At 43.5% G+C, this 20,439-nt stretch overlaps 1 protein-coding gene across 2 annotated transcripts in view; it reads right to left on the reverse strand.

The window, feature by feature from the left end:
- The window catches only part of CCDC9B (coiled-coil domain containing 9B), a 52,276-nt gene that overhangs the window by 29,952 nt on the left and 1,885 nt on the right, over nt 1–20,439 (reverse strand). For both annotated transcript variants that reach the window (XM_081886824.1, XM_081886825.1), the window contains exons 2-5: nt 14,900–15,013; nt 13,683–13,787; nt 12,863–13,027; nt 9,618–9,770 (exon numbers count right to left, since the gene is read on the reverse strand). In XM_081886824.1, the coding sequence (XP_081742950.1) occupies nt 9,618–9,770; nt 12,863–13,027; nt 13,683–13,787; nt 14,900–15,013 (537 nt within the window). The remainder of the gene's footprint in view (nt 1–9,617; nt 9,771–12,862; nt 13,028–13,682; nt 13,788–14,899; nt 15,014–20,439) is intronic.

The following is a 20,439-nucleotide window of genomic DNA, read 5'->3' on the forward strand; positions in this document are numbered from 1 at the left end:
AAGTATCATGATTGGAGTGTTTTCAGACAGAGATTTAATGCTGTAAACAGATCTTTAAGATATCAGAAAAGGGACATTGCCAACAGTTTTGAATTTTTCCCAGAAAGGGAAAAATCCAAAGAAAATGTGGGGGTGGGAGATATGGGCTTGCATTTTGATAAGAACAACATTGTGCAGCTGCTACAACCCACCCCGCCCCCCGCCCCCCCCCAAAAATCCTGCATGCATGAGAAGCATTAATCCCACAATTCATCCCATTTGGAAGCATCCTGAGTGATAGAAAGTGACTGGTTGGGTTTAACACACACACTATAGAACAACAGTTGTGGGAAAAAAGAGGATAAGCCAGTTTGTCTTCCCCATCCTGGTTTATTTATTTTATTTAAATGGGGTTTTGTACATTTTGTTCATGTTCAGGGAAGCCCATGACAGATATCTGCATAAAATTTGCATATGATAATTTATGGATGCAGATGCAAATATAGCCCAACTTTCAGAGGCAAAGCAGCCCTTTATAAGCAAAGAGTTGTGTGTGTGTGTGTGTGTGTGTGTGTGTGTGTGTGTGTTTTAAAGGTTTTCAGAAATAGAAGTCCCCTCTTCATCTTAGAATTCCCCCCACCAGTAGGGCTCTAGGCCAGTTTGGGGAACATAGTAAACTGTTGTAATGGTTATAGGGGTTGCTCGTGCGTAAGTTGCCGCCACTCCTGGCTAGGTTGCCTGGTTGAACCCTTTCTGTCTGGACAGCCTCTCACCCGTGGCTGTCTCAATCACTGGCAGAATCTGTCAGTGGGCGTTTCTTGAACTTCTTCCAGCAAAGAAGTTCTTTGACACCAAGTCTCCTCCTACTCTCCCTGGGCGGAAGTCTTCTGCGCAGGGAGGGGGTGGGCAGCGGAGTACCCATGCTCTCCCCGCTGGTCTCCGGCGAGGAGTCCTGGAGCCTCCTCTCCGATTCCCCTATCTGCCCCCCTTCTCCACTGGTGTTACGCTGATTTCCTTCCCCAGCAGATGGGCTGCCTCTCTCCCTACTGGGACCCTCTCCGGCATCCCTCTGGAGCCTTCCCTCTGCCTCTGGCTCCGATGGCAGTTCCCTGACAGCTGTCTTCTACTGAGTCAGACTATTGCTCCATCTAGCTCAGTATTGTCCACTGCAGCCTTTATCAGCCTTGTGTCCCCAGATGTTGTAGGACTACAACTCCCATCCTCCTTGACTACCTGCTAGCTAGGGATGGTGGGAGTTGTAGTCCCACAACATTTGGGTACACGGGATTGAGAAAACGCTGGTGTATTGATTGATCTCTAGCTTTTCAGATGGAGATCCCTCCCAGTCCTGCCTGAAGATGCAGGGTTTGAACTTAACACCATCTATGTGCAAAGAAAATGCCCTACCACTGAGCTACAGCCACTTCCCAGGGGATTTGAAGGGAAGAATATACATCCAGTTTGTCTAAGTTTGCCTGCGAGGGTCCACCCCTGCAATCCTGTTATTTCAGTAAATGCAAGATGGGAATAGTTCCTTCAATTTCTCTGTAGTGGTAAAGACAAAGGAGCAAAGCTGGTTGGTTACCCTATTCCAGATATCATGTAATAGCCTCCCAAACATGACAGACAGCTGTCTGGCATGATTTAATTCTGGGTATGTTCACAGAAGTGATGAATGACGAGTGGATAGCAAAGCTTGTCCCATGGAGAAATACAGCACCACGCTTCCTGCCCTGTGCTTAGTGAAATAGTATTGGGCCGATTCAAGGCTCCAGACATAAAAGTATCCCTGAGCTGATTTTGCAGCATCTGAAAGTGGCAGCTTTTGAAAGCTACATGAGAGTACGGAGTCAGTAGTTCTCCTGAGCTTTAAACATGAAGAGAAGAGTAAAATACAAAGAAGACAATTCCCTGGAGCAGTTCAAAGAAACAGAGGATGCTGAGAAGGCAAGTCTGAGCTTGAATGAACAACCTTTATTCCTGCTAATTGCTTGGGGCCTTTTTTCAGTTGAACATCAAACTCGCACAGAGACAGGCACAGTAATAACAAGGCAGAAACCCCATTTCAGTGTCGCATCTAACATTCCTTTTTTCTGTCTATGTCTCAAGAGAGCACATTTCATCAAAGATAGTTTATGTTACATGCTTGTCCATTTTATTGCAGAATTTGTCTATTTTTACAGTAGAAATACATGAAAACACCCATGAAGTGCAATAGAATTTGCAATAAAATATGCACACAAATGCTGTGATTTAAGGGGAGGAATTGTTTCCCATCTCTATCCAGCACTGAAGGTTGCCAACCTTTAATCTATTTCTCTTCCTGTGCCAGCAGAGTGATCTGGAGATATATGGAATTGGTAACGTAGCAGGAAGAAGAGAGTAAGAATAAATGAATACTGTAGTTCTTCAAATGAAGAGGTGCAGAAAGTGAAGGATTGGGACCTGTGTTTTTAACTTATTCATAAAGAATATCTGAGTTAGGACTGAGCAGTGAGGTGGCCAGGTTTGCTGATTATACTAAATTGTTCAGGGTCATTAAAACAACAAGATATGGTGAAGAGTTCTCCTGCCTCCAGTTGTGAGACTGGAAGTGAAGAGGAAGAAGATGCTGAGAAAGCCAGTCACTTGTTTACATCCAGGATGGGGAACAGGATTCAGTAGGCTGCTACCATGGACAATAAAGCCAAGGTGATTCCCCCCCCCCCCTTTAAGTGCTGAATCTCCATAGACATGGGCTTCACTCAAATACCAGCAACTTCAGGTTCTGCAATTGTAGATGACTGGGAGTTCTTGTGCAACAAACCTGCTTTCCCAAAAGAGTAGATTTTTGGTGAAGGGGGAAATGATAGAAAAACGCAGCTGAAGGGCAGGATAACCCTTACCTTGAGGCAACATCATCTAACCACCCTGCAAACATATCAGAATGAATGGTCATTAAATTTCATTATTATTATTTTCACTTATGAGTCGCTTCCCACAAGGCAATCATTTTTGTTATATAGGTTAGATGGTTGTTGTGTAATAATGTTCTCTCACACTTTCCCATGCATTTCCCCATAACTTCCCTTATCACAAAAAGTTTGATCTTTTGGGGAAACAGGTATGTTGCTCAAGGCCTCTTGTTTATTATTACACAACTTGAATTTGCCATATCCCACTCCAAAATAGTGAGAGTCTAAAAGCACCTCTACGTCTTTATTGTCTCTACACTAGACAATAATTTTTGCCACCCTTACCTGGAGATGCCAGAGACTGAGCCAGAGATATTCTGCATGCAAAGCATATACTCTGTCACTGAGCTATATCCCTTCCCCTACTACTGAGCTAGTAAAAAGGAAAGTTTGCTTAATTATCTCTTTGTCCTCCCCCCCCCCTTGATTTTTTTTTTCAAAAATGAAAACTTTGAAAATATCGGGTGGCTCAGAAGGACTCGCCTCCATTTACTCCATTTGTCATCTGACCCCAATTTCATTTCATTCCTACAATCATGTGGCACTTACCTCTTTAGACAGGAAGCGTATTAACTCATGATATATTATCTCTCTATACACTGTTAATAAAAAAGCAATTCAAACAGTCCACAAACCATAGACGTCCAATTTAAAGATGATTTGCTGCATACTAATTAACCATTATGCTTCACTGGATCTGGATACACCACTCTGAAGCTTAAATGCACTGTTGCATAAAACAGCAGCCTGTTAAATGCAGCTATTACCAAAATGAAAGAGGGGGCAGAGTACAGAGAGGTCTCTGAGGAAACCCAATACTAAAAGACCCAGAGAGAGAGAGAGAGAGAGAGAGAGAGAGAGAGAGAGAGAGAGAGAGAGAGAGAGAGAGAGAGAGAGAGATTACTCAACTCTCTGCTGACAACTGGGATATTGGTGCCAGGGAAAATCTTGGGCACTGGGCAGGAGGGCAGGCTATGATAGTAATAAGGTTTCTCCTTCTTAGACCATGGGGATTTTCTTTACTGTCATCTATGGGAGAGGAAAATGAGATTGCAATTCCATTTAGTCTCCACTGAAGCAGAAAGAGGCTGATATCAAATACCAGGAGCCTTTTGCAGTGCACTGCTTTGAAGAGGGTACATGTATCAGCTGGGAAACGCAAGGGACATATTTTAAAGGAAATAGCACTACATACACTTGCTCTTAGTGAGCCAGAATCCTCCTCAGCCATCAGTAAATGCCCTTGGACAACTCAGTAGCCTAAGCTACCCTAAAGTGTTGCTGTGAAGATGAACTGGGATCTTAAGAGTATCGCAAGAAGCCTCCACACATACGAATTAGGCCAAACCCTAGCCTAGGTCAGGGTAGGAAGCTATTTTCAACCTGAGGGCTGTATTTCCTTCAGGCCAAACTTCTGGGTGCCACATGTCACTGGCAGGCAGGGCCAGAGGGAAGAGAGGGTAGGCTCATTTCTGCATACTCAGCCCATCTAGGCAAGCAATAAGGAAGCATTATCAGAGTTCAAGGACACATTCCAGCCAGGCCAGAAACACTCAAGGAGAATGCAAAGCAGAGCCAGTAATGGATGTTGCTGAATGGGAGGTGGGTATGGCCTGGAGAGAATCCCAAGGGCAGACAGAGAGGCTTGGAGGGCTGCATTTGGCTCCCAGGCCTGAGGTTCCCCACCCCTGTGCTAGACCTTCCTTTGATGCCCTTCCAAAGTATGGCAGGTAGGCAACAAGGTCAGGACCTTTACTGTGGTGGCATTAAGATGCCAGGGCGCTCTGCCTAAGGTGAAGCTCCACACTGCTTGCTTGCTTTACGCTGAGCAGCCAAGACTCCAACCCCTACCTGGCAGTTTAGGCATTGGCTCTTAAAAAGGATTCTGATTTTTTAATCAATTTTTATTTTGAAGGATTAATGTGATTTTGAACATATTGTTTTGATTTTGGTATATTTGCTATAGTTAATAAAACAAACCAACTTTGATTTTTGATTTTTTCTTACAGAATGGCTGGACAGAATTTATCTTTTAAAAAAACTACTCTGAATTCCACCACTTCTCAATATTTATGTGGTGCCACTTTTCTCACGTCCATCATATCGCTCCTAAAAACATACAATTTCCTGGCAACGTTTAGCTCTGTCCCTTAGTCCTTGCACTCAGCTCAAGCTATATGTAACTGCATGTGCTTACATTTATCCGCTCTTACTCTGTTTCTGCTCTTTATCATCTGTCTGGATTTTCAAAAATTGGATAGGCAGAGCTCTTTTTTTTTATGGTGCCCTTTTAAAAGACTGAATGTGCAAATACTGGTTTCAGTTCTACTCCTTTAGCTCCCTCTCGGGGTTATAGCATGGCATAGCACATCAAAGGAACAGTAAGCCTTGGGGCCCTTCCAGGCAATCAGTTTTTCACATAAGAATTGCTTGGTTTGCAATTCATTCATCTTGAGGATCCAGGCATACAATGTTGTGTTGTTGGGGAAATGGACTTTCCTCCGTAACCAGATACTTTGACTACGGGTCAGATCAACATAATGGAAAACATTGTTTCTTGCTGTGTGAACAAGTTTTCCTGAGCTCCAAGTCACAAGCTCTCCCATTCTCCCAGCTTTCTGGCATGCAAAACAGGAGCCGATGAGAAGCATACATTTCCACTTTTAAACAAGCTACAGTGCCCTGTAATGTTTGAATGTCAGGGACTGTGGTTTGTTTAATTAAATTTGAGTAGGTGTGATAGTGAACATTGTCTCACTACATCCAATGAACATGCACATTGTGGCAATTTCCACTCCTGGTTTCTGTTCCTGACAGAATTCTCCAAAATCCCTAGCTGCTGGTTAGCCACCACTGCCATACTCTCACTAGCTTTGCATTGTCCACACTGACTGGCAGCAGCTGTCTGGGATTTCAGCCTGAGGTATCCCCCAATACTACCTGAAGATCCCAGAGATTCAACATGGGACCTTCTGCACACAAAGCCCAAGCTCTCTCACTGAGCTGAAGCCCTTTTTCTCACTGGGGGCGTTCATATTTCAAACTCTCCCACCACTAAGGCAGATGGAAAAGTTCCATTTGGGAAATGTTCTCAGCACTTGGGGAAAAGTGCTGTGTAAATATTCAGTGAATGGAAAGGGTTGCCCTACTTGGCCAACTGCAGTTTACATCCTAGTAACATCATGCTACATTGCGCATGAACAAATTCCCCACATGTCTGTATATTTACAATGTAAACCTGGCCCATCAGAGGCATGCAGGGACGGCTTCTGTAAATCCCTGGAAAATAGGGGCACTTGGAGGGTCTGACGTTGTATTTCCCAAGAGCCCACCGCACTGCAAGATACAGTTTCCACACAAATCACCTTGAGGCTATTCAGTAGCAGAGCACATTTCACAAAAAGTTCCCCCTCTTCCCCCCATTCCCAATGACTTTTGTGCCTCCTCCCCTCTTCATTCTTTGCCATCTCTGTGTTTATCTAACATGCCTCGACCGTATGGCGAAGTTTGTAAAGCCCTGAGTCACTCACAGCCTTACACAAAAAAGCATTTACTGCCAAATGTACTGTTTAAAAGCTCTTTAAACTCCAGGCCCAAATCTGCGTGTACTTCACGCTGGGAGGCGTCGCAGGGCCTGGGCCTGAGGACAATGGCGCACTGTTTCTGGGAAAAGCGCAGACCATGAGAGAGAGAGGCTTGAGCTGGCTGCGCCGGCCGCCTCTCCCAGCGTGATTTACACTCTCTGTTTCAATGTGTCCATGTGCTCCCTGCAGGCCCGTCATCCATCTTGCCTGAGAAAACAGCCTTGGCCATCTGGGGCTGTAAAACTCTCGCATGCCCCCCGCTCACCATGTCAACAGGCTTTTCTTTTCTCTCCTCACAGGCAGCGGGGCAGAGTGTAGGCCCAGCAGCTGAGTTACAGCCTGAAGACTGAATAGGACGCACAGCTTGTGCTGTTCTTGGGCTTATCCTCTTCTCCGTCAGCAGAATGTCACTCGGAAACCATCAGTTTCAGGCAGCTGGAGCTCGGCTCCAAAGTCTGCTTTTAAAAACCTTGGCCCAGAAAGCACAGAGGCACACGCTTCAGAAGATGCCAAAAGGAAGTGGGCCCTCAGACAGTGGTTGGACAGTGTCATTCTGAGGGAGACAGTCTTGCCTCTTGGCTAGAATCAGTGGCATTCTGAAAAACTGGATTCTGCACCTTTTAATCCTATGTCACTTCCCCCCGTACTTAGTTGCTTAATTTCTAATCAGGGATGCTATTATTATTATCATTATTAGTCCTGTTCCTGTGCCTAACAGCAGCCTGATTAAAAATAGTTGTTGCTGTTGGTGTAGAGGTAGCAACATTTAAAAAATAGATTTGTTTTGTTTATAAATATCAGGATTTTGTCCTCAAGATCTTAAGATATTCTCACTTAAAGGTGAAAAGTTACAAAGAATTCCAATAGTAACAGGGCTGTATTTGTGTCAAGAGCTGTATTCCCTCAGGAGTAATTGCTTGGGGGCCACATACCAAGGATTGGGAGGGCCAAAGTCTTCTTTCTCTGCCCAACATCCCATTTGACATTAAGAAGACATCTGAAGGCAGCCCTGTTCAGGGAAGTTTTAAATGTGTGACATTTTAATGTATTTTTCATCTTTGTTGGAAGCCGCCCAGAGTGGCTGGGGAAACCCAGCCAGATGGGCAGGGTACAAATAAATATAATAATAATAATAATAATAATAATAATAATAATAATAATAATAATAATAATAATAATAATAATAATAATTTGCTTTCACAGTGCATGAGGACAGGAGCCCTTCTACAGCTGCCATCTCGATGAACTGTGCCCCTTCCCCACAGTGTGACAATTAGAATTAAAAATAAACCTCCCATTGGCAAAACCAAGAAGTGTTTTTTCTCTAAGCCTAACTGTCATGCGAGTGAGGGCAGGAGGAGAGGCCAGTCCTGGCTGGAGATGCAAGGGACTGAACATTTTCCTATAAAATGTTTTGCTTTTATGCCTGAGGCCTAGATGATCACATGATTTCATAGATTTATCTTAAGTCGATTGATATTGCAGTGGGCCCAGCCAACATTTCCACTTTCCAGTGTTGTAGAATGAAATATGAGAGTTGTATTGAATTTCGATGGGTGTCAGGGACAGAAAAGGTTCACACATCCTTACTCAGCCATGAAGCTCACTGGTTAGGCTTCGGTAAGTCATCATCTCTCCTCTTGACTCACATGCCACGCTTGTTCTGAGGGTAATTCTGTGTACCACACCATGAGTTCTTCAGAGGAAGGGTGCAATACAAAAATGGTCAGTAAAAGTTATAAAGGTAAAGGACCCCTGGACGGTTAAGTCCAGTCAAAGGCGACTATGGAGTGCAATGCTCATCTTGCTTTTCAGGCCAAGGGCGCCAGTTTTCAATTTCATTGTTTTGTATGGGACAATGACAATAAAGATATCATATCATATCATATCATATCATATCATATCATATCATATCATCATATCATATCATATTGTTAGTCCACAGACAGCTTTCTGGGTCATATGGCCAGCATGACTAAACCGCTACTGGCGCAATGGAACACCATGACAGAAGCCAGAGTGCATGGGAACTCCATTTACCTTCCCGCCACAGCAATACCTATTTATCTACTTGTACTGGTGTGCTTTTGAACTGCTAGGTTAGCAGGAGCTGGGACAGAGCAACAGGAGCTCACCCCATTGTGTGGATTCGAACCGCTGACCTTCCAATCAGCAAGCCCAAGAAGCTCAGTGGTTTAGGGCTCAGCATCACCCACTGTCACCAGGATGTGATTCTTCTTGGTTTACCTAAGGAGGCACAGACAGTGCCATGACAACATCCTAGGGAAGGGCAAAGATGGGACTGTTTCTCAGAGCCATTTCAAGGGACTTAGCTGCTTCACTGGCTACTGAAATGTGCACTTGGTATAAGACTGAGAGTCAGAGCAGACAGAGTGGTTTGGGAGCTGCAGCTGCAGCACTGAAGGTGCGGCACAATTAATCTCAGCAACTGGCACCTAAAGCTCTTGCTTGAGTTCTGCTAGTGCAGTTACTGCATGCTATCTCAAGATGTCACAGCTGAGGAAGCATCACTGAACAACTAACAAAGCATGGACGGTCCAGGATGAATACACCACAAATGCACTATTATTGCATCAATGACATGCTGCAGATGACACTTGCAAAAAAAAAAACATCAGTTTGGATGGGCCTTAGGAAACTGCCTTAAAGTTATACCAAGTCAGAACACTGGCCCAACTAGCTCAGTACTGTCATCTCTGACGGGCAATAGCTCTCTAGCCTGCCAGGAAAGAGTTTTTCCCAACTGCACTGGAAGAGAGACCCCAGAGATGGACTGAGGGAGCGTTTGCATACTATAGCCTTTCCATCACCCCTTCTCTTTTCAGTCTGCCGCAGTAAGCAAGATTTCCATGTTCGCCCCACAAGACATCAGAGAGGTAGCTGCGTAAGTGGATTGTTGCAGCACTGGAGCAGAAAGCAAGTTTCCAAATAATTTTCAGCTGCCCAAAAGCTGTTAAAGCAGCAGCAGCGGCACCTCTGCATCAGGATTGGCAACATGTATTAACACTGGGGCTGGGGGACGGGACTGAGTCCAAGCAGAGAACTGGAATCAAAGGGAGCCATTTGGGAAAATACTCACCCTGCCTTTGTTGTCCATTGTAATAGCAATCTGCATCCTTCTTCCCCTGCGGAAAGCAACCAACTGATCAATCTCTTCTTCACTGATGTCTGGGGCCTCCCCTGGGCTCACAAGACACTCTGATCCCCGTTTTTCACTCACAACTCGCTTTCCCTAGAAAAGGCAGAATCAGAATATGCTGTTTCTTGCCCTGTATAGAAAGGTGCATATTTAGAGTAAGTATGCCTATTTGGTGCTGAAAAAACAAGTATAATAAATAGCAAATTCCATTCATTGATAGCTACCAGTTGTAATCAATCTAATTCCGAAAAGAAATATTTCAGCCAGAAATTCAATATAATGAACCGTTGTGGATAACGTATAAGATATGCTAGCATTGTAATTTTGTTGCACTAAACTAATCAAGACTGAAGTAACAAGTGTTCTCTTAATTTTTTTGTCAGCATTTAGGAGGGCTGTGTAAAGATCAGCTAACTCCCTTCGGGGTTGATGAATTTTCTTAGCTTCCGAGCCAAAAAATTCTCATCATGGGAATTGTTTTCCTGGATGAAAACCAACACGGCTAAGTAAAATATAGCAGAGATGATATAACTTTTATTCCATGTAATTGAAAATATCACTATGTTTTGAGGGTAGCACACAGATTACTTAGAATGCATAGACTCAGAGTAACAGAGTTACTAATGACATCAAAGACTTCTGCTAGCACAACAGGGCTTTCTGCCCCCTCCTTCATCATGCTCCCCAAAATTGGTTCAAGAGGAGTTGGGGGAACCCCCAGAACAGCATGCCAGGGCAGGAAAGGAGAATCATTCCACCCGGCCCACTTCGCAGTAATTTATGAAAATGAATGAGAGAAATGACTGAAACACATTTTCATACCCAAATATACCACATGCAACATTAATAACAGAATTTGAACTGCAAGAAAAAATCTGACTAAACACGAAGGGTGGAATCCAATGTAGTGCTAAGGCTTTTTTTAGAATTTATGCTAGTGCAACAGAATGTTTTCCCCATTTCCTCTCCCATACACCCCCTTAATCTGTTCTGGGAGTTCCCCCAAAGTTCTGGAACAGATTTCAGGCAGATAGTGGAAAGGGGTGGGGGGAGTCCTGTTGTTCAAGCAGAAATTCTTGCACTGATGGGACTTGTTAGTAAAATACTGCCCCAAACCATCATTGCTTCTGACATCTTCAACCTGTATTAGCACTCATGGAAATATTCTTTTTAGAAATGCCTAAGAAAAGAAAAGACTTGTATTTCAAGCTTTCATACTGCTGGGCAGGGCTATTTTTCTAGAAAAGGAGGTGCCGGAACTGACCATGAACACCTCCCTCATTCTCTTATAATGGCAATGGAGCCCACCTTAGAGGTGCCAGAACTGAGTTCCGGCGAGTTCCGGCTGGGGAAAAAAGCCCTGTTACGGGGGCTTAGAAGCACCAATCCTTTCTATGTCCTCTTCCTGTCTTTGAGGTCTTGATTCTGACAGCATGTAGTTGAATCCAAACATGTTGCTCAAGTCAAGGATCTGCCATTGCCTTCTTTAATGTTATTGTAAGAGATTCATATTACACTCTGCTTGTATGTCAACACAGCCTAATGTGATGTGTTGTTTTGACTGCCACTGCGAACGAAACAGATGTCGTCACCGAGCTGTCCCCAAAGATGTCTAGAGAGCTTTTTGAAGTGGTGGAAATGAATTTACAATCCTATCAGGCAGTAAAAGACTGAAGGGTCACTTACAATCTGAGTGCAAGCTGCATTTTTCGACTGCTGGAGATTTACTATTTGTGACAATGATTCCCAATTGACTGAAGCCTATATGTTGTATTGGAGGAACATTCTCACAAAGCTTACCACCCAAATGCTGACTTACTCAGCAAGCAATAATATGGACTTCATTAAAAGTTTGATTAGTCCTGAATAAGTGACTAGTGTGGTGCCACAGGGTTCTGTCTTGGGCCCAGTCTTATTCAACATCTTTATCAACAACTTGGATGATGGACTCAAGGGCATCCTGATCAAATTTGCAGATGACACCAAACTGGGAGGGGTGGCTAACAGGACAGGATCACACTTCAAAACTACCTTGACAGATTAGAGAACAAACAAGATGAATTTTAACAGGGAGAAATGTAAAGTATTGCACTTGGGCAAAAAAAATGAGAGGTACAAATACAAGATGGGTGACACCTGGCTTGAGAGCAGTACATGTGAAAAGGATCTAGGAGTCTTGGTTGACCACAAACTTGACATGAGCCAACAGTGTGACGCGGCAGCTAAAAAAGCCAATGCAATTCTGGGCTGCATCAATAGGAGTATAGCATCTAGATCAAGGGAAGTAATAGTGCCACTGTATTCTGCTCTGGTCAGACCTCACCTGGAGTAATATGTCCAGTTCTGGGCACCACAGTTCAAGAAGGACACTGACAAACTGGAACGTGTCCAGAGGAGGGCAACCAAAATGGTCAAAGGCCTAGAAACGATGCCTTATGAGGAACGGCTAAGGGAGCTGGGCATGTTTAGCCTGGAGAAGAGGAGGTTAATGGGTGATATGATAGCCATGTTCAAATATATAAAAGGATGTCACATAGAGGAGGGAGAAAGGTTGTTTTCTGCTGCTCCAGAGAAGCGGACATGGAGCAATGGATCTAAACTACAAGAAAGAAGATTCCACCTAAACATCAGGAAGAACTTCCTGACAGTAAGAGCTGTTCGACAGTGGAATTTGCTGCCAAGGAGTGTGGTGGAGTCTCCTTCTTTGGAGGTCTTTAAGAAGAGGCTTGACAACCATATGTCAGGAGTGCTCTGATGGTGTTTCCTGCAGGGGGTTGGACTCGATGGCCCTTGTGGTCTCTTCCAACTCTATGATTCTATGATTCTATGATAAGTATCCTCTGTGGATTGTAAATACATTTGCTCGCAGATGAAGCTCACTGGGTGGCCTTGCTGGACTGGAATGTTGGGGAACCAGATTCAAAACCTACCCTACCATGACTCTTATTGGGTGGCCTTGTGGATCATGCTGGGTTGGGATATTAGAGAACCAAATTCTAACCCTGCTTGCACATGAAGTTTATTGGATTTTTTGGGCTAACTAACAATGTGGGACCCACCTTTTTGCTGAATGTATGTTGCTTTGTTTAAACTAGAATGCTTTTACTTGTATTTCATCATTGCAACCTGAATTTGCTGGCATCTCTAGAGATTCAGCACTTCTAAAAAACGAGCTGGGGACTCACCTTGGCTTTATTGTCCATGGTAACAGCCAACTGAACCCTCTTCCCCATCCTGAATGTAAACAGGTGATCAGAATCCTCATCATCTTCCTCCTCCTCACTTCCAATCCCAAAACTGGAGGCAGGAGGGCCGCTGCTTCCCCTTTTCTCACTCACAACTCTTTTCTCCTGCCAATAGGACAAACACTTAGCTAGGAAATGGTCAGGATGTTGCCATATTAACCTCCTCCCTTTCTCTTTTGCCTTAACAGCTGGGGAGAAGAAGCTATGAAAATGTCAGGAGGGCTCTATGACCTCACACTTTTTGCCAGTGATACAAATACTGAGGAAATTTTTCCAAATAAATAGCTGGTCCTTTTGTCCAATTTGCCAGGCAACCTATAAATCTAGTGAGGGGGGGAAGCATCTCTTCACTTATGAATCTGACATTTGGCTGTAATGTCAAAGGTTTAGGGAAACAGTAGAGTCATCATGGTGTGGATCTTTATTCATGAGAAATAGATGATGCAATAATGTGTGATGGACTCACTCCAGTCTTTCATAGTCAATTCCCTTCTCTTATTATTTTTAAACCATAGTTCACAGAGGTGTTTAAATTTACTCCTGATTGGAGAGCCATCCCCAAACACATGTTCTTGCACATATTACTGTTACATTTAGGAACCTGTAAATCTTTCAGAGAGCTGATAGAGCCTGGAGCCTGATGGTCTCTATACTTATTACATATTGATTTCATAATCCCTCACAGCTAAGACCTTTCTAACCTTGCAAGGATGGAATGTATAAAAATCCTTCCTTAGCAGGAAGGGGAGATAATGCTTACATTATGGGCTTTGGTGATGGTGATGGTGAGGCCGTCGGGCCTGGCTTTCCTCGACGTGACAGCCATTCCCTCCTGCTCTGCTCGCTTCCTGTCCTCTTCTATTTCCTGCAAAAATGACAGCCAGCTCCTCTATCAGATCAGCTTACAACAAGAGGAAAGCTGGAAACAAAGCAATCTCAAACAAAGGGAGAAACATAGGGAAGCTATGAGAAACTGTACATTCATCAGCACACATTTGCTGCTGCCACTATATTTGACAATAGCAACATCCAGGTGATGACTATATTTACCAAGGCTTTACTGAGACATGTGATTTCTTCTTCTTCAGAGAGTTGAAGATAGTTTTAAAAACCGCCTCTCTCCATACGAACCTACCTGGACCCCCAAGATCACCTCTGAGGCCTTTCTTTATGTGCCTCCTCCATGAGGTCTGGAGGGGGGCAACATAGGAACGGGCCTTTTCTGCAGTGGCTCCTTGTTTGTGGAATGCTCTCCTCAGGGAGGTTCAGCTGGCGCCTTCATTAGTCGCCAGGAGAAAACATTCCTCTTTAAGCAGACCTTTGGCTGATTGACATCTAATGCCCTTTCAAAATGTGTTGTGGAAGGGGGAGATTATTGTGTTGTCTTTGTTTTTGTTGTTATTATATATTTTGTGTTTCTCATATTGTGATTTTATGTTGTGAACCGCCCTGAGATCTATTGGAAGAGTAATAATAATAATAATAATAATAATAATAATAATTTGATATGGTATGTAGATACTACTTTTACCTCTGGTAAACAGGTTTCATGGGTTTTATATTCTGGCATCATCTGATTGACCAAGAGGCCTCAAAAGAAAGAAGTGAATACCATGGGAAGTGATACATCTCTAAAACAGCCTCCACTCTAGCAAAGATTATTGCTTGTCTTCAGTCTGATTTTCAGTCTCTTAAATCCTGCATGCCCAAACACAGTCTCAATATATTGATTCAGGGTAGACTGCTATTGCACACTTCCTGAATGAAATATAGAGCTGGTTATTAGCATACTGATGACAACACACTCTAAAGCTCAGGTTATGTCACCTACTATAAGTTACTTCAGCCACATCAAGTTACTGGTGTCAGCTGAACAAAGAATGCAACAAACTGAATTTTTCAAAGGAGTTAGCAGCATATAGGGCTTCAAATGTTCACCAAGGAGACCCCGAATCTGAGCTAAGAAGTCAAACATACATGATATCTTCGCATAAGCGCTTCGTTCTTTTTCCGCAAAGCTATGATTTTCTTATCCAGTTCGACATCTTTTTGTTCTTTTTTCCGCAACACTGCATCATCCACAGTGGCATCCTAATGAAACAAAAGAGCTTTAGGGGATTTCCACATATGGACAGTAAAACAGATAACAGATACACATATGGTTAAAAGTACAGATTTTACTTTTTTACATTTATATTCCACTATTCTTCCATCATGGGACCCATTTGGTCTTAGTTTCAACAAGGTGGTAGCCTTGTTATTTATTGAAATTCATATCTAGCTGTTCTTCCCAAAGAAGGAATTTTGGCCATACCATGGGATCTCTTTGACTCCTCTCTTTCAACCAAGAAAAAGATGGAAGACAAAGGTCTTCATCACTCACAGCTATCAAACATTTAGCTCTATGTTTTAAAGTCACAGAAGATAGGTACCCAGTGTCCTATTTTGAATAAACATAGCCAGATAGTATTTCAACTTAAAATTGTAATGAAAAAATATAAATTTGGATAAGTCTGTGGCCTACTATATGCAATCGTATATTTATACTGTAATATTGACACTGACAAACGTGTGTCTGTGTATGTGTGTTCTGCTAAGATCTGTAGGCCAAAGCAGAGCTTTCATGCAAGATATAAGGCATGCTACAATAAGGGTAGTTTACTGAAGCATTAACAAGATCAAAATTCAAATATATCCACCAGAAAGAGTAGCACTTCTAAATGAAGGGAGGATCAACAGCAGAGCCAGCTGCAGGTTTGAGGAAATCCTGAGTAAATACTTCTAGTGGCCCCCTCCTCCATCAGTCAACCACTTCCTCTGTTGGTGAGCCCTGGCACTGTTGGGGTGGGCAGGTAGGCAAAAGCAACACTGAATAGCATTGGATGGCTGACTCCAGCTGCCACTGAAATTTGCCACAATGCCCTGGAACAATAATATGCAAGGTTACTGATGCTGGCTCTGATCAAAAGCATCTAAGCATCTCAGTGGCCATTCCTGGAAAGAAGACGACAAACTCAATGGGCCCTTAGTATGATCCAGCAGACCTCTTCTTAAAAAGTAACACTGGATTTTTAAGGCAAAATTTTATTTCCTTGCAGAAGGTATCACTGAAATCTGGACAAAAGAAGAATCTGTATTAAGCAGGTGGTGTGACTTTTCAAGCACTATTTTTCTCTGCAAAATGGGTTGAGGGTTAGAGCAGTCATAGCTGGTATCTGTGAGCTTGTGTATATTTTGGCACTCAATCGAAAACATTTCCCCTCCCCAAATATTTTCCAGCCCCCCAAAAAGTCCATGGTAAAACAAAATTTCCTAAGTTACAAATTCAATTTAGGTGTTAAATATCAAGTCTGAAGTTAGTGTTCACATTTTGACAGGACTATCTGACGCTAGGTATCCTCCTGTGAATATCAAGTTTTGTAATCTGGCCTGGCAGCTTCTGAGCCAGATATATTGAGTGCAAATTTCTTCTGTTCTGCTCCTTCCCATCTCTCTTTAGGGGCTGAGCCAGCCTTCATTTTAGGGTGTAACACACAAGGATGGGTAAGTATGCCAACACTGGTGTCTCTCAGTTTCTCATTTTTCCCACCCTGAAGGTCAGTTCTCCACGTTTCCACATCACTTTGCATTTTTGTTTCAAAGTTCTCATGAAAATTCACCAGCATATTTGTGTTAAGTTCTCCTATTATTCACAGTTTTGTATGCAATATTGAAAAACAATCTCTGTTAATATAATGCATATTATGTTATCTTCCTTGATATATGCATTTTTGCGCACATTATGTGGCTGAAGAACTGCATTGCAAAAATTGGAGAAGTGCGAATTCTGAAGGATGGTTGCGATTCAGTCGGCATATTGTATGAATTAGGTACATTTGCCTTTAAATGTGAACTGAACCAATGTCTCCTCTATCCACCATCCCTAGTAACTCAGCCTTCTTGAACTTCGTCCTTTCCAGATACTTTGGACTACAACTCCCATCACTTCAGCCAGCAGAGTCAACTCTCATCATTTAAAGCATAAAGACCATCTCCTGCTCCTTTTAGGAACTATGCAGTAGCAATTAAGGCATGCTGCACCTGTGGAACTAGAATTTTGCATAAACAGATGGTAGCACTTGTAATACCCTATAATTTTAGGAGTTGCTAAAACGTCAGCTTATTGTCTAGCCACGAGATCCCTCGATACCTACATTCAGTTTGTTTTTAATGCACTAAGGGTTTCATGGTGATGACTACCTAACTCCGCCAACAACTGTGATGTCACGGGCTGTTCATAAAGCCAACTGATTTCGGGAAATGAGTGGTGAATAAATGAACCAGGGTCAAACGCGGAGCCTAAAGGCAAGTCTAGCTACATCTTTCGGCGGGGGGGGGGGGGAGGGACAAGACTGCTGAGCAGGCACAAAGGATGCCATGGCAAATCCTGGTAGATGAAGAAAACAAGAGAGTTAGCAGTGGGTTCAGCTGAAGAAAGGAGGTGCTAAGAAAGAACTGGGTTTGTGGCGAACCTGAATGTAGGGCTGACAGACAGGAGAGGCTATGCGCTCTTTACAACAAGGGAGTAGGCTTTGAAAAGACCATGGGCCTGTGAAAGAAAAGAGCATAGGATTGCCAGGCCTTCATTCCGAGAGTGTTCCAGTACCCTTAGGGACATTAGGTCTGTCTTCTTCCTTAGTTTGAAGCACTGTAGTTTGGGAAAGATGGAGGGCACAAGAAGAAGGGGACGACAGAGGACGAGATGGTTCCCAAATTGTGGTCTATGTATCACCAGTGGTCCCCAGGCTTCATTCAGGTGGCCTACTGAGTGTTAGTGAATTTATGGTTGAAAATAGAAGATGGCACAACCATCACATTGAATATTCATATTGATTTTGTTATTGTATTTTTTTGCTTCTTTTTTTGGCTTATATTTTATTTTATTGTATCACGATTTGAATTCTATGGAATTACAATTGCTGCAACAGGCAGGAAAAGCATTGCGTGGTCTTCCAAGACCCTCAACCATTTTCAAATGATCTGCGGAGGGGGGAAAGTTTGGGAATCACTGATTTAGAGAGCAGTAGTTTGGAAAAGGCATCTTTAGGGTGAGCAAACTCTGGGATAAGGGCCAAATTTCACATGTCAATCCCTTATTTAATTACAGGCCTAGCTTCTAATAATACAGCAACAGACTTTTATAATGAAACTGGATGAATGGATGCTGACTCAGTTTAAGCCTAATATGCAAATTTTCCTTATGAGAAATATCCCCACCCCCCAAGGTGAGGAAAATATTGGGTTCTTTTATCATCATCAAATGTCTTGGCAAAGAGAGTGGGTGGGTAGCTTTGGAAATTCAGTGGAGAGAGGCAGGGATTTTTGTAAATGACACTTCTACAAAATTGTTTAAATTAGATTTGGATCCAACCTGGCCAGAATTTTCTGGGTTCCTAATGACTGGTATGTCACCTTTGTGTGGGCAAGTAAGTTCCATACATAATCAGGGGGGAAGCTAGGGGCTATGGAGGCAGAATGGAATCAGACAGGGCTGCCATTTTGGCACCTGAAGCAGACTCAAAATGGCATTTCCCTCCCAACCAGGGAAGAAGGGGGGAGGGGAGATCTACATCAGGATTAAGGGGGGGGGAGAAACTAACATCAGGATCTGCTGCCCTGGTGGATCCTGACACCTGAGGCAGTCACCTCATGTTGCCTCATGGGTGGACCAGCCCTGGAATCAGAGCAATGTGGATTCTGAAATACACTCCTTTAATTGTGTTACAAAAATGTGCAGTGGCCAAGCCACATTCCATAGAATCCTTTGCTAAACTGTGCAGAGGTTGGTTATTCAATCCATTTAATAAAGCCTATAATAGCAACATATGCTAGGAATGTAATAAGTTGAGTCAGACCATTATCTCCAGTGCAGGAGGGGGGCTTTTTCAGCCCAAGGGTCTTATTCCCTCATGGGCAACCTTCCAAGAGCCACATTGGGATAAAAACCAGGTAGACATAATACAGCATGTATAATAATAATAATAATAAAAACCAAGGACCCTATCTCGTACTCCCCACCCACAACAAGAATTCTGGGAGCTGTAGTTTGTAAAGGGTGCTGAGATTTGTTAGGAGACCCTATTTCCCCTCACAGAATTACAATTCTCCGAGTTGTTTGTGAAGAGGGATTGGTTGTTAAACCACTCTGAGAACTCTATATCTGTGACGGGAAAGAGGGGTCTCTTAACAACTCTCAACACCTTTAACAAATTACAGTTGCCAGGAGTCTTTGAGGGAAGCAATGATTGTTTGAAGTGGTATGAAACTGCTTTAAATGTATGGTGCGGGCAGGGCCAAGGTTTTGCCCTTGCAATACACTTTTTAGTGAAAATATTAAGATACAGCAATGCTCAGTCTGGCAAAGAATGCAGAGCATCAAAGTCCACTTCAAAAAGAGTCAGGTTATGCAGCTATTATTTAAAAAGTTAAAAGGTATACTATGCCACCACTGTGCTGAAGCTACAAAGCAGGTCTGGGTTACTGCCTGAGAATCTCATATATGTCACCTTAATTTATTTACATGTGTCAGGGGCTCAGGAGCAGAGGCACAGGAGTGGGAGGAAATGGAGAGCAAGGGGGAGGAATCCGAGGGGAGCGTAGGCGATGACAGTGGTCCGAGGGATTCCCAGAGTCTCTCCAGCGAATCGGAAGATTCACAGAAGGGGGCGCCTATGGCCAGGGCAAGGGGGGTGCCTAGGGGGACATCCCAGGAAGAAGGGGCCAGAGGGGACTCAGAGAGCAGCAGTTGGAAATCAGGACCAGCTTCCCCACCAGAGCGCAGTGGGGGGGAGGAGTCCCAAGTATCGGGATCAGGCTGCTCACCACCAGCGAGAGGAGATGAGTCAGGATTGACCACGCCTCCATCGGAGAGCGCGGAAACGGTTGAGAGGAAGGTTGGAGGCTGGGCGCGCGCGCCAAGTTCAAATGTACAGGCGAGCGGCACAGCAGGTAGCCCGGATAGGGAACCAGGTCCTAAAGCCCGCCGGAAGGAGGGACAAGAGTCAGGGGGGTCAGCGTCAGAAGAGTCCAGAAAGGAGGAGACCCCGGGGGGCAGAAGGACCCAGAGGAGGAAAGAACAACGGAAGAGGTGGAGTAAGGCTAGAGTCTTAAACTGGTGTACAGGGGGCGGAGACTCAGACGGAGCTTCGCCGGTCTAGGTTCTAGACGTAGAGCTGCACGCTGCGCCTTGTAAATGGAAACTGAACTTCAATAAAGACTTTTGTACATTACAACCGGCTAGCGTTGGTCCTCTGTGAGCTGGGACCTGGAGGCAGCTCTGACAACATGATTTGAAAGACTTTTCAAATGGCAAGAGTGGGCGGGGTATCAAGAATAAATTATTATTATTATTATTATTATTATTATTATTATTATTATTATTATTATTACCATTATTATTATTATTTCTTCTCTGATTGGTATAAGATTTCCCACCAGCCACACTTTCATTTCCAGGATTCAGCTATACAGCTGCAAAT

This window comes from Podarcis melisellensis (assembly GCF_964234715.1).
Source record: "Podarcis melisellensis genome assembly, chromosome: 1".
Taxonomy (NCBI): domain Eukaryota; kingdom Metazoa; phylum Chordata; class Lepidosauria; order Squamata; family Lacertidae; genus Podarcis; species Podarcis melisellensis.